This window comes from Lygodium microphyllum, chromosome 5 (assembly GCF_053477565.2).
Source record: "Lygodium microphyllum isolate KBCC chromosome 5, Lygodium_microphyllum_v1.1.10, whole genome shotgun sequence".
Lineage (NCBI taxonomy): Eukaryota > Viridiplantae > Streptophyta > Polypodiopsida > Schizaeales > Lygodiaceae > Lygodium > Lygodium microphyllum.
In genome coordinates this window covers 18,266,289-18,288,560 of record NC_141139.1, presented here as the reverse complement: position 1 = coordinate 18,288,560, position 22,272 = coordinate 18,266,289, and the positions used below count along the sequence as shown (strand labels likewise).

At 43.0% G+C, this 22,272-nt stretch overlaps 1 protein-coding gene across 3 annotated transcripts; it reads right to left on the bottom strand.

Moving 5' to 3' along the window:
• Positions 1–15,137: 15,137 nt before the first annotated feature.
• On the bottom strand, positions 15,138–20,024 carry LOC148035554 (uncharacterized). 3 transcript variants are annotated; one of them, XR_015690837.1, is made up of 3 exons: positions 18,230–20,024; positions 17,329–18,081; positions 15,138–16,122 (listed from the first exon to the last, which is right to left on the bottom strand). XR_015690837.1 is itself a non-coding variant. In XM_087677515.1 (3 exons), exons 2-3 carry the CDS (start codon positions 19,185–19,187, stop codon positions 17,585–17,587), a joined length of 1,455 nt encoding a protein of 484 aa, XP_087533641.1. In that variant the 5' UTR covers positions 19,188–19,538; positions 19,747–20,024; the 3' UTR covers positions 16,201–17,584. The 3 variants fall into 3 exon arrangements, 2 of the variants coding, with proteins under 2 accessions (XP_087533641.1, XP_087533639.1); XM_087677515.1 differs by lacking the exon at positions 15,138–16,122 and having other exon boundaries at positions 16,201–18,081; positions 18,230–19,538; positions 19,747–20,024; XM_087677513.1 differs by lacking the exon at positions 15,138–16,122 and having other exon boundaries at positions 16,201–18,081.
• Positions 20,025–22,272: the final 2,248 nt, after the last annotated feature.

Below are 22,272 nucleotides of genomic sequence, written 5' to 3'. Positions count from 1 at the left end.
ACCCGATTTCTTATGCGTAGACCTATTCTGCTTACCATAAAGACAATGATCACACGAGTCAAAACATGCATAATCCAAAGGCGGAAGATACTGCAAACCAGATAACATTTTCATTCCTTTCAAAGACATATGCCCCAAACGGGCATGCCAAAGTGATACATGTGGGATAGAGCCCACTGCCAAAACATGGTCTACAGAAGACCCAGATACAACAAGAGGATAGAGGCTGCCAGCCTTGGCGCCTCTAGCAAGCACAAGTCTGCCTTTGGTAATCTTCCAGGTAGAATCCCCAAAACAGACATGAAATCCTGCATCATCCAACTGTCCTGCAGACATAAGACTACGCGTAAGCGCAGGTACATGACGTACATCCCTGAGCAAAAAGGAACTGCCAGTGGAAAACTGCAACTGAATATCTCCACAGCCCACAATATCAAGAGACCTGTCATCTCCAAGTTTGACTGATCCAGATACAGTACGGTAAGAGTGAAACCACTCACGGTAAGGCGTCACATGGAAGGACGCACCTGAATCCAATAACCAGCACTGTGCATACATACTAGGTGTCTCAGTCAAGTGTGAAGCATCAGAAGAACTAGCTGCAAGTATAAACTCATCACCACCATCGGACTCTTCAGTCTGCGTGACATTAATTTCCTCAATCTTGACGTTGGACTTCGTAGGTACTATGCTGCGATCAGAGGACTTCTCCTGCACTTTATCTTTCCCCTTATCCTTGCGCTTCTCATTGCGCAACTCATGACACTGTGGTCTAATATGGCCCTTTTTCCCACAATGATGACAAGTGACATTTGCATTGCGTCCACGCGACTTACTACGCGACTTGCCACCACGAGATTTAGACCGACCCTTCTGCGAGTCACGGCCTCGGCCATTACCACGGTCATACCTGTCATTCCTGCCTCTAACTGTCAAAGCATGACTACCACGAGAGGCATCCAAGTTTTTGCGATTCACCTCTTCCTGAAGAAGAGCACTCTCAACATCTGCCAATTTTAGAGTAGCACTAGAGGCACAAAGAGCAGTGCGGAATACATCCCATGACTCATTCAGAGTACCAAGCAAGAAAAGAGGAGTTACTTCCTCTCCAAGGGTGATATCCTGCGAAGTCAGGTTCTTCAGTATAGCATGGAACTGGCTCAAGTGAGCAGACATAGTCGCATTATCCTTCATGCGCAGATCCATAAGCTGCTTCAACCAGTACATCTGACTCGCCGGACTTTTCTTATCATAAAGATTCTTGATCTTATTCCATAGATCCCATGCACTCTGTGCTTCCTCAAATACATTATAATGTACCTGTTCAGTGAGAGACAATACAATCGTGGACTTGCATAGCTCATCAAGTTCAAGCCAGTCGTCAATGTCCATAGTTTCAGGCTGCTCCCCACTCAACCGAAGTGGCTTAATCTGAGATTTCTGCACCAAAACCTGCCATATTTGACTCTTCCAGTAAGAGTAGTTGGTACCATCCAACTTTGTAATGTTAAAGATGGCACTATCATGCGAAGATGACGCCATTATGCAGGCTGGAAATGCCCAAACAGTCCAAAACTGCTTGCTGTTTTACTGCAGAAACTGCCCAAAAATGATCAAAACGGGGTCCAAAGGGTGAGCAAAGTGTGCCAAAAGTTGCTGCCCACTTAGTACTAGGTGCGGTACACCAAACCAGGATATTTCAGCATGAAAAGTACACCTCAGTCCACCAATAACTGGTTGCTGTAATAAATTGCAGGTATGCAGTCTAGAGAGCAAACTGTCCCAAAATAGGATCCAATGTCAAGCAAACAATGCTAGGTCCAAAGCCGGCATGAAACGGACATAAGCAAGGCCAATGACAGTGAAAAGAACATGAGCTCAACACCAAGCATGTCAAAATAACATATGCCAGTGAAAGGCACACCCCCAGACACTCTAGGCAAAGTGTTCCTGTAACTGCCAAAACCTGACACAAATAGGTATCTGCTCAAAGAGAAAGATCCAAATATGAGACTCAGCTCATAAGCATCTTGTGAACCAAGAGTACATCAATGCATATCCATAAAGATCGGAGTATGATCCCAAAGTCTCAATGTGTATGTAGCTGCTCAAGACATAAACTGCTTCAAATACATGTAAGTGCTCCAATAGCATGCAACTGTCAAAGGTCAAGAAAGCATGTAAAATGCTCCCACTGGCACAAAAGGCGTACAAAGCGAGCTCAGAAGCTCAAACAACCCAAGAGAAAGCACCAGTGATAAGTGACCCTGTCAATGCATCAAGCGCATCCGAGAGAGCATGACATACATGAAGCACCGGTCGTATTAACCATGAAGCAATACATAAGCCCAAATAAGCTCTCGGTCAACTCAATGACATCCAAATAGCAACCAAGATCAGTGATCAAGTAAGCCGGGAATGCTCAAATACATCCAAATCCAAGCTCCAAATGTCGGTATGGCATACACGAACCAAATAGCATATGTCACGAACCAAAGCATGTAATGCAAAAGCCTAACTGTCAAGCAGAGACATGAGGCATAGGCGGTCCACGAGCATGCCGAGTCGGTCCAAATGCCAGTGAAGACGGAGCTAATGCGAAGCTCAAAAGCATCCCATAATCTCATACATATGCTCCAAGTCGTCCCCAAATGTCAGAGATATCATGCCAAAGCTCAAAGCATACATCCGGTATCGGTAGGTAAGTGCCAAAGCATGTAAAGTACCTTCAGCCCACTGTTATTCTAGCATGTATTTACTGTTCTAAACAGTAGATTTCAGCCCCAAATTCAAGCCAAAATCATGGTCAAACCAAATGCATACATCCCCAATACATCCGGGTAGGAAGTAGACCGCATACGGGCATCAAACAAGGTAACCGGAGTAGAGTATAAGCATTAAATGCCAATGCCAAGTGTGGCTGCCCTGTTTCCAGCACTGTATAACAGTAAATAACAGTCCCAAATCAGCCAATATTTCAAGCCAAAATCATGGCATAATCATGTGCATACATTCCCAAGGCACTAGGCATCATGTAGACCGCATACGGGCATCAAATAGCACAATCGGAATGGAGTATAAGCAACAAATGCTAATGCCAATGGTGCTGCCCTGTTTTCAGCCTGTTATGACAGTTTATGACAGTCCCAAATCTGAAGAAATCAGCCCCGAAAGATCAAGACCAATGCCCAAAGCTTTAATGACATCAAACATGAAGTCTATAGCCCTCTTGATCAAGGTAGAGAGCAAGAAGCAATGGCCAAGTGTGGAGCTGAAGTAGATGAGTGCTCACAGCCTGGAAAAAATGATGCAATCTGCCCTGTTGGTGCTGAACTTGCTGCTGCTCCACATGGGCTGAAAAGGGGGTAATGGGGGGCTCAATGATGGCCCAAGGTAGGCACATACCAAGCCATGAAGGCCCAATGCAAAGGGGAGGGAAGATATGAGCTATGGAGCTCAAGAAGAGTGGCTGCCCTTTGTTCCTGCCCTGTTTCAATCTGAGAATACACTCAAATGCCTGCAAATGCTGAAGCAATACCTCAAGGGCAAGGCCCTGATGAAGCTCAAGAAGGCCAGGATGGAGCTCGGGAAGCCGGGGAGAGTCGGGAGCTCAAGAGGTCGGCTATGGCTGCCGGGATGGAGACCCAATGCGTGAAGCGAGTCGATGCGAAGGTCGGGAAGCACCGAGTCGAGCTCGAGCAAGAGAATGCCAAGCTCTGATACCAGTTGAAAGGTGAGAAGGATCGAAGCTTGCACGCGAGCTATGGCGGGAGAGCAAGAGCAAGAAAAGAGAGAGACAAGAAATGGGAACTCCAACAGTCACAATGTGTGACCGGGCCTTCCTTTATTCAAACTGTCACTAAAAGAATAAAGAATAAAGTGACGTGACGGGCGCCCGCCACCTGCAGTGTGCAGTGGCGGGTACTGTCAGTGTAGTAATACACGGGGCGGCATGGCGGAGGCGCCTTTACCCCCAACATATATATTGCTGGGCCTCCTCCTCCTCTGTGTACTTCAGCCATCATTTGTGGATTCTTCTAGGGAGGGAGGAGTTGGTGCTAGGGTGCCCACACAGCTAGTGACTCACTGTTGTATGCTGCTATCTTGTGTTTGATATGGATTCCATTTCCCGAGCATACATTTGAGTTCTCATATGTATTTGTGTTCATTCATTCTTTCTTTCTCTTGTCTTGTGTTTCAACAGTTTATTTCAGCATGTTGTTTATGCTTCCATTGCTACACCACTTCTGACATGGTATCAAATTTCAGGTTGTGCACACCTTGTATTGTGTTTTATTATTGTTGTCAAGACTGATTTACCCCTTTGCTGCCCTGGCAATTGCTGTCAACTTGATTGCGACAAGATTTTGGCTTCCATACTCTGCGTTTTGATCAGCATATGCATCGCCTACCTGTCCAACACCTCCTGTTGCCTGTGTTTTCCTCATCAGGCTATTGGCGATAGTTCCCTACACCTTTTTAGGTAATGTGCAACCTACGTTTTGTTATTCACAGCACTATTTTGGGTTGGCGATTGGTAGAATAGGCCGTTTTTGCTGTTTCTAGCATATTTGAACTAATTTTTTGACTTTGTGCAGCATATGTTGGCTTATTTTGATCAAGTTTTGGGTTATACTGCATGTGAACTCTTGCTCAGTTTGTGCTCTTGGTTTGGATGTGTTCCCTCTCCTTATCCCTTCTTTTCTCTACTTCTTTTCTAAATCCTCTCTAGATGGCTCCTCCATGCATATCCATTGATGACAAGCTCCATGGACCCGATTATTACACATGGAGTGCGGTGATGAAGGCTTGGTTTATTCAGAAGCGGTTATGGTACGTGGTTAACGGAGCTGTGGCACGTCCTCGACAACCTTCTCCTATTCCATTTGCTTTTGATGAAGCATGAGGAGGTAGTGCTTACATGGGATTCAAATGATGCCAATGCTTATTCGGCATTACTTCAGTGTATTTCCAAAGAAGTTGTATCGGTGGTTACCTCCTGTACGACAGCTTCAGATGTATGGTTTAAGTTACAGTTGATGTATGAGGCTCCTTCCATCATGAGGGCCGTTACTCTCTATGGCCAACTCCAGCAATTGAAGTTTGAATCCATAGATACAATTCAATCCTTCCTACTTCGTGTTACCCAACTCCAAGACCAGCTTTGCACTATGCAGTCTGACCTATCAGAGACACATCTTGTTGGTATGGTACTCTACAAGCTTTCTCGGGAGTTTGATGGAGTAGCGAATGCTTTACAGGTGCAGACATCTACGACTCCTGTCAGTTTTCTTCACATGTCCTCCATGCTACTTGAGCATGAGGCTATTTTGCGACTGCAAGGGAGGCTTTCGTCACATTATGGAAGTTCATGTGAGGCTCTTGCAACTTCAAAGAGGGGTTCAAAGATGAAGAAGTCGAAGGCCCAGTGTTACAGTGTGGCAAGAAAGGTCATTTAAGGAAGGATTGCAAAGAGTTAGCGACTTCCAGGAAGAAAAAGGAGCAGAAGATGAAGCGGGATGCAGACTCCTTCGATGAGTCATCCTTTGCCTCAGATTCTGATTCAGATCCTCTGCCTCAGATCCTCTAGCCAAGGCGAAGTCCAAGGCACGGAAGGGATCCTCTTCTTCGAATTGTGGGAAGGGCTTAGTGGCCCCTTCCTCAACTACTTTCTAGTGGTGGTGATGTGGACATCCCTCACGACTCTCCAGTGCTAGAGAGGGAGTGTGAGAGGGTGGTGGGATGGGGCAATCGTGCCTCATCTATATGTCTACAGAGATGCACAGGATCTAGAGAGGGACATCCTTGATGCATCGACGAAGTCTGGCAGGTACAAATCTTGGAGCTAGGATTGGCATCCAAGTTCATGATGGGCTGGTTACTTGACAGAGAGTGGGAGGCTTTCATCTAGAGCCCACATGAGGGGACACTTTTGGCGGTTCTGGCTGAAGGCGGGGATTCCCTGGTCACATGTTCAGAGACATGTTTGGCAGATTGGTCTTGTATGTCCTGAGTGACATAACACAGAGAGCTGCTATGATTCTTCTCTATTTTCAGGTGGTGATGTTATGATCAACATTGATGTCAGATACTCTCCGAGGCATCTTGGTGGTGGGCTGGCCACTCACTCCTTGGATATGCATGGTTCTTCTGGTGGTTCTATGTTGTATAGTTTATGATTCCTCATCATTGTACTATTGTATTGTATCAGATCACCCCTAATCTGAGAGAGGGTGTTAGTAGATTAGTCAGCTCAGGTGTGAGTATGTGCTATAGAGGCTATGGACTTTTTGTAGTATTTTGTTTGGCATTTTTTGGTGCCCTTTTTATGGCTGGGGAGCATTTAATGCTGGCCGATTGCATTTATTGCTCCCCCCATTTTATGCCTATATATTGCTAGGGCTCCTCCTCCTTAGTGTATTTCAGCCATCATTTGTGGATTCTTCTAGGGAGAGAAGAGCCGATGCTAGGGTGCCCACACAGCCAGTGACTCATTATTGTATGTTACTGTCTTGTGTTCAATATGGATATTCCGTTTCCTGAGCATACATCTGAGTTCTCATTTGTATTTATATTCATTCATTCATTCTTTCTCTTGTCTTGTGTTTCAGCAGTTTATTTTAGCATGTTGTTTATGCTTCCATTGCTGCACCACTTCTGACAGGTGCACCATGATTTATTATAAGAGCACCGGGCTCTCACTCGTGTAAATTTTGAAGGTAGATGGGCGGTAGGAAGAAAGCTAGGAAGACACGAGGAAAATGGGAAAAATGACCTAGGCCACGGTCGGCCACGTAAAAAAGGAAATAAGGGGATGACTGTCTAAAAGGGATTTAGGGTTTTGTATATAAATTTGAAAAGTGAATGAGAAGCTCATTCTTGTGTGTGGCCAAAAGTAGCTCTCCTCCTCCTCCTCCTCCTCCTCCTCCTCCTCCTCCTCCTCCTCCTCCTCCTCCTCCTCCTCCTCTTCTTCTTCTTCTTCTTCTTCTTGCTTGCTTGCTTGCTTGCTTGAGCTTGTGCTTGAGAGAGAGAGTGCAAGGGAGTGAGTGTGTGAGGGTGAGGGACCGTGGTGGAGAAGCTCTCCATTTTCTCCTCTCTTCTTCTCTTCTCTTCTCTTGGAGCTTGGATCGTGGCACTTGAGAATTGAGTTTGGATCGTAGAGCTTGAGAATTGAGCTTGCTTGAAGCTTGTACTTGGATCATGGAGCTACCAGAGTGCTCGAGAGAGGAGGCAACTTGATTGGGCATGGAGGCAAGCTCACTATACTCATAGAGAGAGAGAGTGCATCGGCTATATGAGAGGTAGTCATTAGTGCTCGACTTGAAACTCTTGAACAATAAGAGGTCAGTGGGTCTTGGTGGTTGGAGCTTGAGGTCACCTCTACATTTTGGTTCTGTTGTCGAGACCAACGGATTCAAGCTTGAGCGCTTGTGCGCTCTGAATTGAGCATTGAAGTAGGGTTTTTCCCAAACTGGTGCTTGAGGTAGATAGATAGGAAGCGAGGGAGTTTGAAGAGGTATTCGATCTCCTTATCAAGTAAGTTCTTGGTTTTTTGAATTTGGGAAAGCATGCTAGAGTAGTGTAGGTATTTACTTTGTCATTCAGATACATTAGGATAGGAAAAAACAAAGAAAAAAAAGAAAAACAGACATTAGGGTTTTTGCTATCATAACAGGGCAAGAGGGTTTGCTTTGTTTGCTAATTTGTATTTTGGAGTTTATTTGCTATTCCAGGTATACACAATCCTTCATTAGGGTCTATTTTTACATTCTGAAAATTTGTGCAACTCCTCATGATCAAAATTGTTAGAATCGAGTGATTTTCATTATCCATGGAAAATCATCTACATGAATCGGATACCATTACCATAGTTCGATTCCCAAAATCGGACAGTCCGATTTTCGAACTCGAATCAACCTATCTTGTCCAATCGGACATAACCTATTCGATTTCGAAAATCGGACACCTCAGAATTGGATGTGCGAAAATTGGATACCTATCAAATCGGACGTACGAAAATCGGATACCTATCAAATCGAACATCCAATTCCCAGAATCGGATGCATTAAAATCAGACATACTAAAATCAAACCAACCTATAATCGGACCACCTGAATCGGACCATTGGGACTTGGACCCGTCCGATCAGCCGATTGGACCAACCCATAATTCAACGTTTGATTTTGATAATCGGACCTTTGAGAATCGGACAGAAAACTGTCAAAATCAGACATGTGACAATAATACAAATTTGACACATCTAAGCCCTGAAGCCGACCTAGAGACCGTATAGAGCCGAAAGCACATCATAGATCTATCACTGAGCTGAAATCTAGAGCAAGTAGTTCAAAATGTGGCTATGAATGGTCCTTCAAATCGCACATGGTGTTTAGCGTAATGGCCTTGTGGGCTAGGGGGGACTGCTCCCCCCCCCCCCCCCCCCTTTCCCCAAGATCCTTGTAGAGGGGGCTCTACCCCCTCCGCACCTCCCCCAAGTAGGTTGGAGAGAAAACACACGCCGTGATAAGTCCTCCAAAATTAGATCCTAGTGTAGTAATGGCTCTACACAAGCATAGATTCTCACTTATAAAACTACCAAAAGCCCATACCCAAACATAGACCCTAGAACCTCAATGGGCCAATCTAGCCAACAAGGACAAAAAGACCACACCACAAAAACATGTATATGTTGCATTCGGGTTGCATCTAGCAAGGATGACTAGACATGACAGTCTTGATGATAGATGCACCTTCAATGGCACTAAATAGATGACCCAAAACTTTAGTGGAGAATCCACATCTGGCTGTGTAGTTGGGGACTCAAGGGCATGTATCAGAATGCTTGAATTTATAAGCCAAGACCTGGAAGATGAAGACATAGTACCGCTTGCTTATCTTAGGGTCAAACTTATTGCAAAAAAAGAGCATAGTGTCGATATTCTCATCGATGAAGGAGAAGATTTTAATATCTTGGCCTATGAAGCATGGACCATACTAGGCCAACTAGAGCTCGCACCGACTAATGCAACTCTTAATCCTTACAAGGGACACCCACAAGCCCTTATAGGGAAGTGCATAATCCTTGTGACTATTGAAACGAAAAGCTTGCCTATCCTATTCCATGTTTCTCCAAATAGTGCAAATTGTGGAAAGGAAACCCTCCTAGGAAGACACTTCAAAAGGGCCATGAAGTGTGAGGCCGATTATATAGCACAGAGGATACACTTGACACTACCGGGTGTGAGGATAATTACAACCTTTAGTAAGGGTGACCTCATCAAATCTCGGGGGAAAGATAAGAAAAATTCTGACATACCAGGCAAGTCTAGTAATGAGAGCAAGGACTTGTTGAAAGAGTTGGTACAAGTGTGTGTTGAATAGAGGGAACCAGTGAGTGAGGCCATGCTTGAAACAAGAAGGTTAGGAGACAATGCCAAAGATAGGCTTTGGACTTACAAATATCGTAGAAGACCACAAAAGAAGCCCGAGCCTTATAGGTGAAGATATCGATGGAGAGCCAATGCAACACCACGATAGATATCCAAAGTGTTGCTACATGCTCAGGGAAATCGTAGCCAAACAATCGAGAACAATGCTGATTCACTTAGCAGTAAATTCGGCATGCTTAGAGCCATAAGCTAACCAACAAACCCCAACTTGGCCCTGAACAAACTAAACGACACGGCACAAACCCTAGCAAGTAGTAAGAAAGGCCACAAACCGAGCTTAAAGCCCCATCAAGCTGCCACGAACACAAGTGAGAGTGCAGAAGTTGAATAGTCATCTTGTCTTCACACTCGTATTGTTTTCCAACACTTAGTACACATAAGAAAAGATGAAAGCATGATTGCGCACAATACACGGAAAAGAGTATACGCACACATTGAGTGACTGTAAATTGAGAATTGCTTGTGATTAACAAGGAACTCAAACCTTCTTGTCGCTTGCTAAAGGCTATGACCGCTTGCACTTAGACATATTACGCAGGTAATCGATGGATTTGGGTATTAAAACCCCTTGTTAAACCACCTCTGTCAGTTGAAGACCAAGTTGTATCAAAAGTGAAGAAGCGCAAGAGGAAATGTAAATGAAAAACCAAGTCTCTAGTCAACAACATTGGAGTGAATGAGCCCCTCACGATTGAAATCAAGAGACCAAACATGACTGTTCAAAAGGTAGATCCTCAGCCTAGCGTGCTTAACAAGCGAATATCAAATGTAATTGTTGAGTGTGCACAAAAACCACTAGTGCCCAAGGAGACTTTGACTTTCCAAGAGGATAAGGAGCACCACAAGCACAATGCTGCTCATGATAAGGTTGATTGCTCAACAAAGAAAATGGTAGAATTGTCTAATAGCCACAAGCAAATCTTCCAGCCAGTGCCAAGTTCACCTAGGAGTCCCAAATCTCCTACACCCTCTTTCTCTAAACAGATGCAGGGAAACACAACACTAGTCGTCAAGTGGGGTTGCTCAATCCCAATCTCTATCTCCATCTGAGCTTCCAAATGTCCAAGATGCGGGACATGACACCACCCTTTATTGTCTCTCAGCCTAAGGATATGCATGTGCAATCCACCATGACTAGCTCAACTAATGCTCTCCAGATGCACAAGTGAATGTGCAAAGGGAAACAAAAGACAGGACCACTTCTAATCTACTTAAGGACTTGATACTATAGTCTACCAATAGTGGCCAGTCCATTGAACTAGTTACTACTACTTTCAATCAGGAATCATAGCAGTCACATCCTTTGGCCGTGACGTTGTCTCTTGCGGAACGTGTCCTTAGCAATTCACCTATGGAAGAGGTGTCGCAACCAACATCCTTGATGCCTCCAGCACTTTCAAAGCATCTAAAGCCTAGGCTTGAGGAGAAATCTCTTGAAGATTTGGCCAAGGAGAAGACGCATCTAACCAATGAGCCAAAGATGAAGTGCTTGATGAAGCTTGATCACAAGCTGACAGCCATCACATGTGTGTACGTCCATGTGGACATTGAAAGGCCAACACCAGAGCATACAAAGCTCATAGCCGAACCCCTGACTTGGGACACGAGCAACAACATGTTTTCTCCCGCTATGTAGCTATTGTTGAGGAAGTCATAAAGGACATCCCAAAGGTCACAACTAGAGGATTGTGCTTGATACCCTCACTCTATACTACTCAATGTGAGACAAACAAGGAAAAGCTCAAAGCAATCGAACGAAAAGGGAAAGGACAAGGTAACTTTGTGCAGAAATGGTACTCCAACCAAAGTTTGGTAGCCAAAATTGGCCATCGACTAATGACACTCGCACTGAGCAAAGGAAAGCCCTTTGGACATCAATGTATGATCCCAAGTACATTGCCCCAACGTTGTTACAAGGGTTGGCAACAGTCTGTGAGGTCTAGCTTTTTGCCACTGTCCAAAAACATCCCTTGTACGATAAACTACTTCTAGAAGAAGATCTACACGTGGCTAGTTGGCTAGGAGTAGGGAGCATGGTTCTTGATGTTAGTGTATATGTCTTTTGCTTCACTCAAGTCCTTGCAATCCTAGATCTCTATGCTTCCCATCAATACAACCCTGACTTCTTCAGCTAGTTCCATCTAAGCCTACATGACAGGACCCCTAAATCGTCTCTTGGTTCTACATTAGAGTCACCTGAACCTCCAGAGCAATAAAAAAATAGCTCTAAGCACAACATCCGCTTTGATAAGAAGCAATGGAGGCATGTTCCAATGGGTAAGGACAAGAGTCTAGAGCAAATGCCCTCTGACCAGGAGCAACTGCCAATGCAATCAGATGAGGAGCTAAATGGAGGGGAATTAACTGAAGAGCTAGACTCTTTAAAAAGAGAGGCAGTTATATCCTCACAACTTAGCGATGTTGTTCAGTAGGCCACAGTTATGTCCCATGAAGACATACTAGAGAAAGAGAATGTCGAGGCCCAACCAAGCACATCAACGACTGACCTAGTTCAGGGTCTCGAGTCTTCAAGGGATACACCTCAATTGCCCAGGAAAAAGAGGAGAAAACAACGGCAATTACAAGTGGTTGTAGATGCTAAGAAGATTGAGACCAAGAGTACTAAAGAGCTGAGAAATAAAGCATCGTCCACCCACGAATAAACCCATTGCCATCTCTCCTAACAATGGTGAAACCTCAGACACATTTGTGTGTTCTGATAAGTCAAAGCAACCATTACCATCAACGGTTTCTTGGAACACTCAATCCACCGACAACAAAACTTGCATTGACCAATCAAGAGTGGATACAACATCGTCACAACAAGTTGACAAAACTATACCAGTCACATCCGAGAAGAACCATGACACAATAGCAGCAAAGCCTCAGAAGAAATATGAAAACCCTGAGGACATAAGAAATCCTAGCATTGACTAATCTTGCTCATCTAGGCTTGAGCCCCCAACTATGCTAAAGCCTAGGGAAACTCCTAGAACCTTGCATAAGATAGCAACTGAACAAGCCTTCATAGAGCATAGAAGTGTCACAGAGTGCTTGATTGAGTTGGAGGCTAAACTCAAATTATTCGCATGTGCTTACGTCCTTGCGGACATGGACATGCTCCCTAGTAAGTAGCTTGAGGAATATTTGTCATATCTGCTATCCTGGGAAGAGCAAGAATATCTTAATGAGCACTATGACAAGCTCCTATATGAGTGCATGCGACTCATCTCTAACAAGGAAGCCCCCGAACTACACTTGATTGTGACATTCAATGAAATGCTTTGCTAACCATATCTCTTTGAGATAGAGCAGTTAAAGCGACAATTAGAGGGTTGAAGTCAATTTGAAAAACGTTGGTTTGAAAACCGCGCTACAGTGGCGGAACTTGGAGCCCATATTATGACAGTCTTAGAGGAGCGATTGGCCAAATGGTTGTCTCAAAGAGACCTTCAAAGCCTTTTGCACTTACATTCTACTACGTTCTACTCCTGCACTCAAGTAATGCAACAATGGATGCTTTCAATGTTCTAACTTGTGTGTAGGTATGGCATGTGGAAGTTTCTTGGAAAGAGGCATGTTCATTACATATTATCTATTTTCAACATGCATGGTGGTGTCTATTTCTTGTCTTTACATGTGCTACTTTAAATGCATTTATATCAATAATCATGCATGAGCTTGAGTGTATGCAATTTATACTCTATCGTTTTGTGGATCCTTGAGTCTAGCTAGTTGTGCTTTTAGTAAGTTCCAAACCTCACCCATGTGCAATTTGACTTAACTTTCCATGCCAACTTTTTGGGGTTATTTATGTGGTGGTGGCTATAAAAATCCTCCTCATGTTTGCACTTCTTTCCTCCAAACTCCTTATCCACTCTAATGTTTCAAATAACACTCAAGTGGTGGGATGCTCTCTAATGCATGGTTCATGCTACGTTTCTTCTATTGCATGTCCAATTATTTCCTTCTCTTCTTGGCTACTCAGCTATAGGACTCAAGTGCTCCACTCCTCTTCTCTAACTCAAGTGCTCCACACCTCCTTTCCTTTAACTTGAGTACTCTCTAATTTGAGGCACAACCAATCTTACTTCCTCTTCTTGGGCCACTCAATCATACTATATGTGTGATATACTCAAATTTAGCTATTAAATCAACTCTTCCTGATGAGAGGTGGGTTCTCACATAACGTTAACTTTTAATGGCTAGATGATATTTATTACTCCCTTTGCATGTTTATACTTCAATACACGTGTCTTTTAATTAATGAATCCTCCTCTCATGACTTGAGTGGACACAACCTCACACTTGAGTGCCTTCTCAACCCACGATGGTTTGAGTAGCATATTGACAATCTAAAGACTTGAAAATCTCAACAAAGCCTCGTTTACTACTCCACTCCAAATTACTTTTCTCTGATGTGTGAATCAATGATCCATTCTAACCCTACCATCATGGCCACACATTACCTAATCCTTTATGCAATAGAAATTGATCACAAACATTAATGGCATGGAACCCTTCGCCCTTTTTTTCTATTATTTTGTGTTTTTTTTTCTTTGTTGGTTTCGATAATTCCCTTACACCAAGCTTAACAATGCAATGCTACTATATATATATTGATTTACATTCTAATCTAACCACATATGTTTCAAATAAAGCATGGCATGCAATCAAGAAATCGATTTCATCTTGTGTACGCATACAAGCCTCCTATTTCTATACACAACAACAGAGTGAGCACATTAGTTAGTTGGGTTTACAGTTATCTTGCATTGGAACCAAAATATCAAGTTCTACAAGTGCTCAACATTGGGACATGGATACACATATTATTGATTCAAGAGTTTGACCACCTTGGTAGACTCTCTCACCTAATCGCTCACTCTCCAACTCAAAACCATTGCACACTCCTCTCACAATGACTATATAAGAAGAAAGTTCAATAATTTACAAGATTGTAGTATACACACCTCTTCCTCATCTTTTCATGGTAGTCCTTACTTGAACTAGAAGTGGGTTGTCTCACAATCATCATGGTAGAACCTTACACAAGCTCTTGATCCCATGCCTTTGAGCCTCCCTCCAAACTTGAGCGATGTAAGTTGTAAGAGGCAGAAGAGGAAGAGACGGGCTGATGCATTGGAGTACTTCTCTCATGGTTCCACACTCACTCACTCAATCAATCAATCAATCAATCAATCGGTCAATCAACCTTGCAAAACAACAATGGAGAGGCAAAAAGCAAGGAATGAAAGTAGTTTAAACTCACAAAATGGCACACATAAGAATAAGCTCACAAAAAGCAAGGAATGAAAAAGCTTGAACTCACAAAATGGCACACACAAGAATAAGCTCTTTCAATCACTTTTTGGCTTTTATACATAGAATTAAAAAGTGGGAGTCCTATCCACTTTTTGAGGCTCCTTGGTTGGGCTTTCTTAATATTGAATGCACACTCGGACAAATATGACCTAAACCATCTAAAGCGAATGGATTTACTTATTATGCCATGGGGGGATTCTACATAGGAGAGCACTAGCTCTCACATACATTTACCAAAACAATACTGTAGCTCTTGAGATAAGAATTTTGAACTACGCATTATGGATGGATGGTGCTTAAGACACAAACAATAGATTATTCTATTTTTTAGTGAAACAAATGCACCACAATTCTCTATAAATAGAGCTAGATATGGGCATCCCTTGATCCTATGTTAAATCATTCACCCATTACCTTCAATCTACCATTACCTTTCCTCACACTAATGCCTATACCCCATTCGAAGCTGCCCCCACCCAACTAAAGGACATTGGCATTAATCAAAGGACATATTGCAATCACCCAGCTTGTTGCCATCACCCTAAAGCAGTTCCCAGCCTACTCGTGTCATTTAATAAGTATTGTAGCTGTATTTTATGTTGCATGCTACGCTTTATGTTCCAAACTAGTCGACAACTGATGTCATCAATTGTACCTATCGCCATCATTGGGACCTATTGCACACATTAGCCTTGCATCTTACAACCTTAGATGTACACGTTGCTGATCCACTTGATCTTTATCATCTGGCTCACCCTGAAGGATTGTAATTTGCTCCTTCTATTGGTGACCACATCTTCATTAGTGATTGTTATTGTTACTTTCCATCTGATTATGACACACTGAGGTTCGAGGCCCCTCATTGTACCATTCAAATTCTGATTGACTCGTTCTCATTCAGGCACCTGTAGAATGCGTCTATCCTGCTTATCATGCATTTTCCATCCCTTTGTTTGCCCTACTACCGATTATTAAGACCCAACTCAAAGAATTGCCGATGGTGAAACAAGAAGGATCAATAGTTAGAGCTCAAGAAAGTCTTCGTTAATTAAATCCCCTTCGCATTGACACTCTTTTGCATAGCCTTTTATATCTTGCATCCTCTAGGTTCTACACCAACGGGACTGACAGCAAGCAAACAGTCTCAAATCATCCATCATTACTTGCAGCAGGATAATGATGCTTTGCATTCCAAGGTGCTCATCATTTCATAAGAGCAACTGTCAAGACCCAATTGCCATATATTGTCCTTCATTTGATGTGAAATGATAAGGATCAATAGTAAAATCTGGGGATCACCAATTAGAACTCAGGAAAGGTTATGCTGTTTGTGAAGAACATAAAACAGCTGCAAATTGGCAACACCAACACACATTTTGTTGGTTAGCATATTTTATTTTGCATCCTCTATAGATACGACAGCAATAAAAGTGACAATAAGCAATAAGCAAACAATCTCAAGAAGTCTGAGCTCAGAGAATTGCAATTTGTTGTCATTTACTTAAATGTAAGATGGGAAGGATCAATCGCAAATACTCAATAAAGTCTTTGATCAGATTCTGTTTGGAAAGAACATAAAACATCTGAAATTGGCAACACCAACATATAATCTTTTCTATGAACTGAATACTATACAAGAAGCTTAAGTGCACCCTAAGATATGATAACACACACCTTTGCCATTCATTTCCCTTGACCTGAATCCTACACTACATTATCTGGTCACAAGTGTCAGAAGGATTAGTGTATTGGTGGTCTAATTGAAATGCGAGCTTAGTCTCATATGTGCCTTTGATCAGGGCTTCCTTCAGTCATATTATACCTCCTCTTATATCCTTTTCTCCAAAGGAATGCAATGGACAAATAGGAGGAATTCAAGACTGCACTCAGTAGGTGCTCCTCTTCAAAGATCTCAAAATGTTTCTCATCACACATGGCAGCAGTTCTATGGTCTTCAAATCTACAATCTGTAAGTTGATCTAGAGTGGAAGGGCAAATAAATTTGTTAATGTGCAACATAACAGTTGTTTGGTGCACAAATTAAAAATAGAGCCCAACTGCAAGGACAATGCCTTCCATAAGAGTATGGCAGAACTCCATCTGCAAACTTCCAGATAACAAGTGTAACCAGGGAGATTTCTTTGAAATCTTATCTACCTTCAATGTGCACTCACAAGAAGGCATATAGTACTGAGTTTATACGAACTACGTTGGTCACATGGTGTTGAGACAACGAGCCCTGGCCCCTTCTCCCCCTAGAGGACCAATACCCTAAATCCATTTTGGAGAATGAATATAGTAAATTAGTACTATCTTAACCAACCTCAAGCTTTATGAAGGAAACATGCAACAAAAGACCTGAAGCAACACTCACAACTAGAATTCCTAGCCATTGCACAAGTTAGCAGGGAGAAACTGGAATTCCACGTGGCAATAAACAAGAGACTAGTTTGAAGAATTGAATGGCTCATCTATGTAACAATCTGGATTCTGCACATGAAGGTCATTGCTGTTTTTATTGCATGGTAGATTCCTCTATAAGAACAGCACATACCCAGACAACCCATTCGTATGGAGAAGCCAATGTTGCTCATCCCAGAGATGCCATCACAACCAGTCACCCCGAAGATGATATGTACTTCAGATCCTGAACCACCCACCATAATCTCTTGTCAATTGGAATAAGTGATACACAGTCAGCTGCAGACTAGTATCTGCATGAACTCATTACTCACATCAGCTCTCCTGCTGCAAAGGATTGCAACTTTAATATCCATAGTTCAATAGTACTAATAAATTATTCAGGCATATCAAGCTCCATTCCTCCAATTGTTTACAGGACCTTCCAGGGGCCTCTCTCTATCTTTTTTTGAAGTAAACAAGTTCACAAATCCAGAAAGGCCAACATTAGAGGTTTCTGCCTTGTGAACACCTACATTTAGCACAGGAGCAACTTTGACAGCCACAGGAAAAGAGCCCCTTCTTTCAGAAACAACCCTGCTAGTTCTACTTAATTTTTTCTCTGCAGAACATCGTTCCAAGTTCCTTAATATGATTTTCACAGAGTTCACATTGACACCAGAACCATTCAAAGCTCCTCTTCTACCAGGATTACCCTGGGCAAAACTTGCAGTTGAATACACAGTTTTCCTCCTAGAATATCGGCCAGGACTGCCAGACCCTTTCATTCGCATAACAGCAGTTTTCCTGGCATCCTCAATAGTAATTACGGCATTGCTGCACTGAGCTGGTTGTTCCCTTGATACTGATGCTTGCTCGCCATCTTGACATGCAGACACTCCTGGAACTGCACAAAGAGTAAAACTGTGATCAGGAAGTGGTAAACCTGCAGACACAATATTACAGATTTGCCTACGATGTGCTCTCATATTATAAATACGGCCAAAGCCATATGACATTCATACATCCTCCAGAATACTCAAGGATCCTCTGACCTTGACGCATAGAGGACTTGATGGCGGAGTTGGACTGTTCAACTGCTTCATCACCTGTTTTGCATCTTTCAGCCACAAACCGATCTCTACAGGTGACTGTTTCACCAGCAGAATTGCTTCGAGGTGGAAGGCTGGGAATAGGAGTGGTGGTTTTGGGCTCACCAGCTGAATTACTCCTTGAAAAGGGCCAGAAAGATCTGGGAGAAATAGACAATCTGCAGGTAGCCATAGTATTGTGGTCATTTGTAATCTGCGTACATGCCAAATATTCTTTAGAGGCCTTCCTGGCCTTGAAAAAACCCTTGATTTTTGAAGAGTATTTGATTGGAGCAGTTTTGGGTGAGACCGGCTTGAAAGTAGAATCATGTATCGGTAATGGACGAAAAGGGGATGAAACACAACAACTATCAATCCTGAGGCAAGCCCTATCACTGTTGACCGCAGGATCAAAGTTGAGACAAGTTGAACTCTTTGAAATCTCAAAGCTCAGGTGCCTAACCATAGGCTTATTGTTAGTACAAGGTTTCTTTGAACTGAACTTTAGCTGCTTCTCTGAGTTCCAAGGTAGGCAGAGATCGTCAAGCGATGATGCAGGTATCATCAGTGTCCGCATTCGAGATAGATGCAGAGGAAGAAGCTTTCCATTCAGAAAAAGCTCATCTGCAGAGAGCATGATATCCGTGGTATGAGGAAATTCGCCCAAGCTTCCACCATGCTTAGAGAACTCAAACTCAGCAGAATAATCATCATCACCATCACCATCACCACCAGTTGACGCTGCTTGCCATTTCGGAGTCTCCACGGAATGGCTGCTGCTGGTGCTCTGGTTAAGGCCGTCACCACAGCCAACCTCTACAGAAGCGGTGGCAAAATCCTGTGAAAAGGAGATACGAGGGTATGCCCAATCTGTATCCATCATTGATAGGTCTTTAGCGTGGATGATCATGGATCCTTTCATACCCAATCTGTGTCCATCATTGACAGGTCTTTAGCATGTGCATCCATGAATGATCATGAATCCTTTCATGCCCAATCTGGCTTCATCGTCGATAGACGTTTAGCATCTGCATCCATGGATGATCATGAATCCGTCGTGGCGAATAGCTATGAGCGCGGCCAAGCGCAAACAGTAATGTGGGATGACTGTGGTATCCCTTGCTCGAGTTGGACTAGAATGCATACTGCTGAAGTCGGAGCACAGATGAACTCAGATATTCATATGATTCATATACCACATGACATAGAACCGGATTCCTGCTGCTGTACAGAAAAAAGATGTGGAAGGAAAGGAGTGACATCAGAGCTCCTACTGTTACAGGGAAAGAATATCAAAAGGGCATTTTCAAGTACACAGGACGGCGCTCTCTCTCTCTCTCTCTCTCTCTCTCTCTCAATCAATGGCCTTCCTTGAGGTGAGCTTCTGCATGAAGAGCCAGCCACAGCCGGAGCCAGCTGAGAGCCACTACAGCCTACAGGGGTGAGTTAGAAGCATAAAACAAATATAGTGAAGCAGGTACCCCACGAGGAATGCCTTGAATAATCAGAGCATAAGACACAACCGCCATTTTTCGAGGCGAGCGAGAGAACATGACGGAACGAAGCAACGCGCACAAAAAATAAAAAGAGTGCACAAAATTCATCGCAGAAAAAACAAAGGGCATCGCACAGGGTCGCAAGTGCCGCATTAGGACCTGTTCCCACCGCGACCCTCGCAAGTCTTCTGTCGTAACCTCCTCACAGGATCTCTCCCTTCCTTATTCATTGCGGCATAGCCCAACTAACACTTTCCCTCAAGGGCTTTAGCATTTCTATCCTTCCATTTATATACCAACTGGTCACTCATCTAATCACCTCCCTTCTCATAAGCGTTTCAGCAAAGGCCTTTTGAGTTCTCCACATTCCCATAACAATCTTCTGCCTTTTGAGTTCTCGACATTCCCATAAGAATCTTCTCCATACACACGAATCGAGAGGACCAAACCTAATTTAGCTAACCCCTCCCTCTCGAGAACGTCTTCATTCTTAAGGGGGATGCTCGCCCAAATCCTCCTTATTGCCCTCCTTCATGTTCTTAATTTGGTCCCAAGATCCTTCTCCCTCCAATACCTTGAATATATGCCTGCCATCCCTCAAACGGTAGTCCCCTCTCTTTGTGGCCTTTGAGAGTGACTTGGCCTTTGCAGACTTGTAGTGTTTCAAGGGGCTAATGTCCTATACTGTGCAGGAGGTCGGTCAATCCTCTTTTCGATGCACGAGGACTGCTCCCAACCACATAACCTCATTCTCATCGAGCTCCCATCTTTCAACAATGTCATCTGCTAAGTAGCCACATGAAGGAGCTGCCATTCCACAAATCAATCCACCTTCTAATACTATTATCATGGAAGGACCTAGCTTGATGAGGCCTGTCTAAAATCAGTAGATAGCCATCTTTGAAGGTGTAAGCACACATCCATATTGCTTGAAGCAAGCTTGAGTCCCCTCTACCTTCCATCCTTTCACACCATCCAACCTCATTAATTACACCATTCCATTCCAAATTAATTCTATGTGCATTTCCAAGCCCATAATCTTCATTTTAATGCATCTGTTGAACATTCCATCAACCTGATTGAGCCCAATCAATTTGCCACCTATCAATTTTCTATTTGGGAGCCAATGTCTCATAAGCATAGCCCATGATTACTTGCAATCCAAACTCTTAATGAGTCTGAAATGTACTCTTTTAGCCTTGTTTCTAAAGGGTTCGAGGCCTAACTTGGCTTTGGCCTTTTCGAACAAGCAATCCAATGCCACTGCTAGTTTTCCCCATAAGACTAGAGAAAGGTCTTGAAAATCTTCTCTAACTTCCTCCAATAGGTTGAACTAGCACAAAGCTAAGAATTACAAGTCTGCCTCCAAAGGAACACACTCAGATCCTCACTAGAGGGGGGTCGCTCCTACAATTAACCACTGAGTAGCACCTAAACACTCATTTGAGTGGTAGGGCGGTAGAAACATGTCATCATTGGCATACACACAATCCAAGTGTGTTGCTCTCCAGTGGCCAACTTTTTTATGATTATACCAAGTGAAAATTAGTTGTTGCATTGCAAAGGCTATTCTTTCATCTATAAGGCTATGCATGATGTAAAGTTTCTACCAAGTCTCTCTCTCCATTGCCAATATACTTGCTCTTCCATATGAGCAATCACTTTCCTCAATCATCATATTCAAATCTCCTAAGAGCTGAGTTAGTTGGGACTTTGAGTTACTTGCAACCCAAGCTCACTGCTCATCCCTTTTGATTGAGACATTATAGATGCATACAAAGACAAGGCTTAATTTTTCACCCGTCCACTATTATCTTAGTAGTCATCATGGAGGCTTCCTCATCTGATGATTACAAAGCTAGAAGTAGAGAGCCTTTTACAAGCATCATCATCCCCTTCTTCTCTTGATCTTTACAACACCCTTTAGCTATTGTAACCGTAGTGAAACACATAGAAATTCAATCCTTCTTTCTCATCAACCTTGATTTCTTGCAATGCAAGAACATCAAGTTTTGACTTCTACATAATTTCTCTTATCAAAGCACAACCATCTAACATTGCATGCTATCGCTACTACGGTCCTCCTAGACACTTGATTCATGTTAATATAATATTTCTTCCTACAACTCTTCACCTCCTTTAATAACCATATAATAGTTGCGGTCCATTAGTAGCATACATGTGAGTTTCTTAATAGAGACCTTAACATGAGGCTTCCATGTTTTCCCATTGCACTCGTCAAATCTAGGATCAATATTCTCATTTTCCTTACCCATGCACCTAATGTGGCTTGCTTTCGTACTTTAGACCTTGCTTCCCTTGGGGCTTGATAGGTTCCTTCTAGTCTTCTCCACCTTTGCTACTTCCTTCTTTGCCTATACAAGCAAAGCTTTTGTTGCATGCAAATTTGCTTTAGGATCAATAATACCATCCTTCTCCTTAGGAAAATCTTTGGTAGTGTCCATATTGTCTGTAAATTTAGCAAGAGTCCAAGAAGAAATGCCAAAGGGA